The 7,339-nt window shown below is 47.5% G+C and overlaps 1 protein-coding gene across 1 annotated transcript; it reads left to right on the forward strand.

Annotated features, from left to right (window-relative positions):
- Positions 1 to 567: 567 nt before the first annotated feature.
- ptmab (prothymosin alpha b) lies at positions 568 to 4,344 on the forward strand. Its single transcript, XM_050039713.1, has 5 exons — positions 568 to 746; positions 3,044 to 3,103; positions 3,216 to 3,300; positions 3,382 to 3,467; positions 3,564 to 4,344. Exons 1-5 carry the CDS (start codon positions 702 to 704, stop codon positions 3,606 to 3,608), a joined length of 321 nt encoding a protein of 106 aa, XP_049895670.1. The 5' UTR covers positions 568 to 701; the 3' UTR covers positions 3,609 to 4,344.
- Positions 4,345 to 7,339: the final 2,995 nt, after the last annotated feature.

Consider the following 7,339-nt stretch of genomic DNA (forward strand, 5'->3'; position numbering starts at 1 on the left):
GAGCAGCCGACGACCAGGGGCAGCGATGAGACATGGCGGCGGTGCTCCACATTTACATTTGCGCCTTTTATGTGATTGATGGCGCTCATGAGGCGACTGTAACGTTTTAAAAACGCTCTAATCCACCAGCTCTGTCCGAGCCTCGACATATTTGCCTCTCAAGACTTTATTCCCTCGTCGCTCCGGTGGGCGGGAGAAGCGAACCAGAGTCGCCGCTTGACTCGACCAGATGCACATCAATCAATCAATCTGTGACACTACGTCAACGCAAGCGCCTCCTATTCGATATATTTAGTGCGTAATTCGGTGTAAACTGAAAGAATGTCGGCTCTCCGGTGTTGAAACGGCGCTAACGTTACAGTTTGAGTCCGTTTGTCCGGTTTAATCGGTGCGTTTATTGTTTTTGTGGGAGAAAGGACGGTTGCAGCGGCGGACAGGAGGGGGGCGTGGCCTCGGGGTTTAGAAATTCTATCCATTGTTCCACTCCAACGCGCGAAGAGAACACCTCTGTGGAGCTGTCAGCCAATCAGCCGCCGCCGAGCTCCTCCGAGCGCCGCCCACCAGCCTATATTAAAGGCTCGGCCGTCACCAGCGCTGGCCACTGGCACAATATAATAGCGATTGATCCACTAACCGAGGAGAGGGATTTACTTTATTCAACCTTTCATTTCAGCCGTCCTTTATTTTATTGAACTAAAACAATGGCAGACACAGAAGTTAACACCGACTCGGGGATCACAACCAAGGTAAGCCGCCTCACACCTTCACCGGAGCCGCTTCACGCTGAGCTCCTCAGCAGAATAAAGCTCTCCAGCCTGTAACCTAGATTTAAAAAAAAAAAAAAAAGAAAAAACATTCGTCGGGGCTTCGCGCTCATTCGGTCTCGGAGGAGTCTGCGCCGGTGGGACACACCGGAGGGGGGACAGAGACGGAGGGGCAGCCGGTGTTTTTCTCTAAAATGTCCCAGAGATGAAGCGGGGGGTCTCGGAGCCGCATCATGGAAACGGGCTGCGCCGCGTCTCATTGTCCGGAGAGTAACAGTCTGCGCGGGTTCTTTGTTTATACAAGCGGCTCGGTTCTCCGCGCACTAACGCGCTCAGCAGGTCCGGACCGAAACACGGAGCCACACGAGCCGCTCCGACACACACTCACACCGCTTTTTGGGCTCTTTATCCGCCGCTCTGAAAGCTGAGAAGACGCGCCTATTTTATCCACATCTCTGCGTAATGCCAATTAATTCTCAGATTAAATCCCGCGTCCAGTTTAAGAGACACATCCCGGGTGGTGGTATTAATGGAGCGGGGACGAGCTGCCGGGACCGAGCAGCGGGATTTCGCTCGGCTCTCCAGCTGGGTCTGTGCTGTGGAGTTTGAATGGAGGACGGAGAGGCAGGCAGGCAGGCGGTGCGTAATTCACACCAATGTCAACTTTCGGAGCTTTCCACTTTTTCCCGATTCCCATTTGTTTGTTTTTAAAAGGCACCGGCGGGCCTGCCTGCACCGCCCGACCCGGTTTGTTTACCGACTCCGGAAGGTCGGCTCCTGCCGCCGCTGCTGCCTGAACGGGCTCTGCTTATTCAGCCTCCGTTTACCGGAGTGTGGTGATACGCGCACGGCGAGCCGCGGCTTCCGCTTTTTCGTCAGTATATCTGAGCATGTTTGCAGCGCGCGTTTGTGTCTCAGGGGGAAAGTTTTTCTTTCTTTTTCTGTAACGCAGCCCACTTCTCTCTCCCCGTGTGTGTGTGTGTGTGTGTGTGTGTGTGTGTGTGGAGGTGTGATGTGACGGTGCTGGTTTTCCCCTCTTTGTGCTCCGTCGCCGTTTGGCCTCTCTCCTTCTATCAGCCCGTCGTTGTGCTTTTTATGTTAAATGTTAATTTCCGTCCAGTTGGACTTTGGATCACATCGGGTAAAACTTTAATTGCCCCCGCGGGGGGAGTCGGGTCTCCGCAGCAGCGGTCAGGAGAAAAGGATCCAGCCTTTAATAATAAGAGCAACAGCAGCAGCAGCGATGATCCGCGGAGCTGAATAATTATGAGTGACTCTAACTAATGAACATATGGAGAAGGTGGGGAGGGAAAAGTTGGGGCCTGGTATTAACGCTCATAATCCGGGGTGCCTGTTCAGCCACTATTTATAGTTGTGGAGCATTTTTACGCACAAGCGCCTTTTTACGCACAGTCGGTGGGTGCGCGAGCGGAGCCTCGGAACCTCATTTGTCTCCTGCCAAGGAGCCTCAGATGCTCCTAAACAGCTTAATGGGTTTTCAGCAATAAGATTATGTAAAGCAATTAATCAATAACAGTGTATGTGCTGGGTGTGTGGGGCGTGCGTGCGTGCAGCGGGGATAATGAACGGACGGTGTCGACAAAACGAGGAAACCGAGCGCTATTAATAGGCTCGACGGGCGGTTTTCCGGTCTAAGTGGAGCACAAAAAATCCCTGAAGGTGTTTTTGACGGTGTGTGTGCGGGCACCGGCCCCGCCGCGCCGCCTTATTTTGGCGTTTCTGGCCGCCTCTCTCGCCTGCCATGTGTCGTCTTCTATTGTCCTCTCCAGCCTCCGTTACAACAAGCGGCCAGCAGCAGCAGCGTGCACCGCGCTCGCCGCCGCCTCCTCCTCCCCCCCCCCCNCCCTGCTCTTGCGCCCTCCTGTGTTATTTTAAATGGAGCGGTGCATCCTGGGTTTTGCAGTGCCTCTCCCGGGCGTGTCTCGTGACATATGGCGGCGACGGCTGCCCGCGGAAGACTACAATACCCAGAGTGCCCCGGGGGCCACATCAAAGTATCAGATTACAACACATTAGAGGGGATGGAGTGGGAGGAGGAGGATGGGGGAGGATCTGCAGAGACCAATATGGTGTTTAAATAGGAAGGCTTCATTCTGACAGGCAGAGGGCTGATAAACGTGAAGCTCCCAGCAAGCACTGGGGCTCAGCTAACTAGGCCATTAGGTAGAAGGGCAGGTAGCAGCAGTGAGGAAGGATTATGTTTATTTTTTTGTAGTTTTAAAATTTCCTTTTCTAACATTTGTGTTTGTTTGCATCAGGACCTGAAAGAGAAGAAGCTGGTGGAGGAGAAGAACGGCAAAGAGGTCGCCAACGGGAAGGTAAGCTCCGTCGAGTTAACTCTGCTCGTACATGGCTCTGGTGTTCCTCCTGCAGAGAACTTCCTGCCAACTTTCAAAAACTTCAAGTCAGTCAATTATTTCTTTATTCCAGGAGAATGAGGAGAACGGCGAGCCCGACGTAGACGAGGAAGATGATGAGGAGGTGGATGAGGAGGACGAGGAAGATGACGGAGAAGGTAGCTGAAAGATTTTCACTCTTCCTGTATCATTTCTCAATTCTCGCAAAAATCTCACTCTCCTCATCCGCCATCCCGCAGGAGATGAGGAAGACGAAGATGAGGACGACGATGAGATCGAGGGCGGCACAAAACGGGCAGCTGAGGATGACGACGACGATGACGAGGTGAGGCGGCGCCACCTGACCTTGACCGCCGAGAATCTCACGGGTCGGGATCTCGCCCCTTCTTAACTAACCACCCGTCTTCTTCTCTTCCTCCAGGACGACGTCGAAACCAAGAAGCAGAAAACCGACGACGACGATTGATGCGTTTTCCCCCCGCGCCATCCTGCTGAACCACTTCCTGATTCTTCACCTCTGACTGTTTTTAGATGTCACAGGTGGAGGGGCTGGAGGACTGATTTAAAGGAAAAAATAATAATTAAAAAAAATCCAACATGGTCATTAGCAAGTAGAGTTCAACAAACATCTACCACACACACACACACACACACACACACACACACACACACACATGATCTCCCCTCAAAACTGCAAATTTTCTAGAGGAACCCGCCACCACATCGACGCAGAATCCGGCTTCTCTTCAACAACAACACGAAAGGAGAATTTGTTTGTATTTTTATTTACATTTTATATTTTTGTACATATTGTTCGGAGGGGAGGTCAGTTTCTCTCTCGGCAGCGATCTCGTCAGACCAAATCGGTGCTTCTTTAACGAAAGATTTTACTTGGTTGACCATGTTACGATATCTCAACAGATAACTAGAAAAAACATGTAAAAACAGTTAAAAATACCATGAAAGAAAACCTCTTAAAGCCGTTGAACTCAGAGCATTCCAGTAAATTTAATGTATGTACTTTAGCTGTACCATAACTAGTTTGTTTGTATGGGAGGGTAAGGCCAAAGAAAAGAGCCTCTTTTCTTTTTCCTTTTTATTTTGTTTTTGTCAGCGACTTTTTGTTTTATGACGGCCTGTTTTGATGTATGTGCGAAGTTTGTTGTTTGACAATAAACCGGACTTTTATTTTGTGAGTTGTACTTTGTATCTCTGCTTGTTTCTTCCTCTCCGCACGGCGGCTGAGTGACGGAGACCCTCGGGTGAAGGTGAACAAATGTTACTGCAGCATGTTCAGCATTTACTCTGGTACAGCTGCGAGGGACTTTATGCTCCTGCTGCATTACATTTCTTCACAGCTGCAGTTTCTGGGCACTTTGCAGGTGAAACCATGAGCATATAAAACATGTTGCATATTGTAGATGAATCTAGTGGTTCTCAAACTGGAGCTCAGGCCCCGCATGAGGTCGCAGGATAATAAAAATAAATCTTATATCCAGGTGTGGATGAAGTACCTGAAGTATCTGACCTTGAGTACAAGTTAAAGTCACTTTAAAGAATATTACCTGAGTTAGAGCAGAGGTTCCCATCTGGTGAGTCCATTCTGAATGAATGACTTAATTTCAAACCATAAATAAGAAAACAATAAGAAATGTTTCTTACATTTCTTCTTTGACCTCATTATTTCAACAAATTCCCAAATTTATTTACAACTATTAAACAACTATCCCCAGTCTATTAATCACCCAGCTAAATAAGTTATAAACCCAGTTTATTTACAGCCCAAGTTACAAAATGAATATGCGCTCCCTTAATATAAGAACCCCAAGTGACTCCAAAACGTGTCAAGTTTGTGAAAAAACACTATTTTTAAGTACAGTGAATTTCCGGCTCAGAGCTTTTATTGTGAAGTGTCATTTCCTGCTGTAGATTTAGTTAATAATGGACAGCTACTACAGAGAGACAGAAAACTGTCCCGACATCACGGCCAAACACAACGTGTGATGCTGAATGTATCAAACTCTGTGGACCTGAAACCAATGACATGGGAGAAATCTGGACCACCTTAAGTTTTCTTCTTAAGTATGACACTTCAGGCTTAATTTCTCCTTAGCTGAGGGACTCACACAGTTGCACAGAATCCCATAAAAGGCTCATTTGTTAAGGAAGAACTCACTCACTGTGTCGAAAGAGATTTTACAGCCGTAAAAGTTCCCATGGAGTTTTTTTGTTCGCTCGTGTCGTGTGTTATCGCCTCACAAAGTTGGCCGGTCGATAGATAGTGTGGGAAAGATCAAACTTCTGGGGGAATACGATCATAGAAAGAAGAAACTATAAAGTAAATCTGATCCCCAAATACCAGAAAACAGACAAGCAACGAAAATGAATTCAGACAGATCTTAAGTGTAAAATCAGAAGCGTATCCATCAGATTCTCCTCGTCGCAGAACTCTCTGCTCAGGGTGGGTTAGTGTTTTTTATGTATCTCCATAAACTCAGTCATGCTGCAGTTCAGACAGTCAGAGGGACCTTAAGTTTTTCTTGTTTTGTACCTTGCTTTGGTTGCTAAGGTCTTTGTGCAACAGCTTAAGGTTTCCTTAAGTATAAAGGTGCAGGCACACCAAACCGACAACAGAGAACTAGCGGCGACCAAAGCCAACTGTTGCATCGTCTACGTCGCCTCGCGTCGCCCTGTGTCAGTTGCATTTGAACACACTACACGGACTACATCCGACGGCCAAGTAGCACGNGCCTCGCGTCGCCCTGTGTCAGTTGCATTTGAACACACTACACGGACTACATCCGACGGCCAAGTAGCACGTACGTTCTGCGCCTGCGTGAGAGAGAGTGAGTGAGTGAGAGAGTGGTACATCCTGTCAGCTGAGGGGAAAAGCCGCCGACGCCAAAGTGCCGACGGTGCGGGACACACCGCAAAAACTAGGGCGACAGACGCTCACCAATGGCCCGACTTTGGTCGACGGCCGACCGTCGGTTTGGTGTGTCAGGGCCTTAAGACCAAGACGAGGAGAAAACCATAAATACACAAGTGAACATTTTAAGGAAGCCTTAAGGAGAAGACTAAGGGATGTTTTGTGCAACCGATGTTATTCTGAGGAAACCTTAACGAGGACTTTAAGAAAAAATAATTATCAAAGTATCAAAAGTACAAGTAAATGTCGGTGATAAAAAAGCGAGCGGTCAGAATTCTGAGGATGATGAAGTTTATTTCTTCTTAAAATGGAGCGTACATTACACTTAAAGAAAAACAAGGTCTTTTTCAAGACTTTAAGGATTTGAAGAACAAAACCCAGTTTTTCCTTCTCTCCCAGTTCAGGTCAGATCAAACTTTATTTATACAGCACGTTTCATACAAACAGGATGCAACACAAAGTGCTTCACACACTAAACAATAAAGCAGAGGTCTGTAAGTATCTGACCGGCTGCACAAAACACCTTAAAAGGTTTCCTTAGTTAAGCATAAACTCATTTACTGTGTTGAGGGAGATTTTACAGTGGTAAAAGTTTCTGTGGAGACTCTTTGTTTGCTTGGATTCACACTTGTGACGCCTGTTACCGTGTCACAGAGTTGTCTGTTAGACAACGTCCGTCCTCTTCCATCATCAGTAGTATTATTGGTTGCAGTGAAGTCCATGTACTCAAGAGCTGTACCTAAGTACAAACTTTATGTACTCTACCTAAGTAAAGGCATTTCTTTATTGTACTTTACTCCACTACGTTCACACATTATTAGTTACATTTTTTTTACTGCAGTAGGATTTGAAATGCAACACTTTTATTGTAATGGAATATTTATACATGTTTGTTTGCAACCAAGTACTTTTTTTTTTTTTTTTTTTCACTGCAGTAGGATATTTAATGCAATACTTGTACTCGTACTGGTGTATCTGTACGTTGTTGTAAAGGTACTTTTGCTCTGTGGGAGTACGGGGTACTGGGCTCGCTGCTACGAGCCATCTGGTCCCTGTATGACCACAGTGAGAGCTGCGTCTGCATACTTGGTGTAAAGACAGGACAGGATCTCGAGGTGCAGTCGGGGGAGGAAGGGGTCCAGTTTGGGGACCTCAGAGTCACATCTCTGCTTTTCAGACATGATGTGGTTCTGTTGGCTCCATCTCACCGTGACCTCCAGCATGACCTGGGGCGGTTTGCAGCTGAGTGTGAAGCGTCGGGATGAGAG

The sequence above is a fragment of the Epinephelus moara genome, unplaced genomic scaffold, assembly GCF_006386435.1.
Source record: "Epinephelus moara isolate mb unplaced genomic scaffold, YSFRI_EMoa_1.0 scaffold2510, whole genome shotgun sequence".
NCBI classification, from domain to species: Eukaryota; Metazoa; Chordata; class Actinopteri; order Perciformes; family Serranidae; genus Epinephelus; species Epinephelus moara.

Bases quoted from the DNA above. Each gene is read 5' to 3' on its own strand.
- ptmab (XM_050039713.1), top strand. From the start codon at position 702: ATGGCAGACACAGAAGTTAACACCGACTCGGGGATCACAACCAAG. The intron at 3,104-3,215 runs GTAAGCTCCGTC...TCTTTATTCCAG, and splicing joins AAGAGGTCGCCAACGGGAAG to GAGAATGAGGAGAACGGCGA. The intron at 3,468-3,563 runs GTGAGGCGGCGC...CTCTTCCTCCAG, and splicing joins ATGACGACGACGATGACGAG to GACGACGTCGAAACCAAGAA.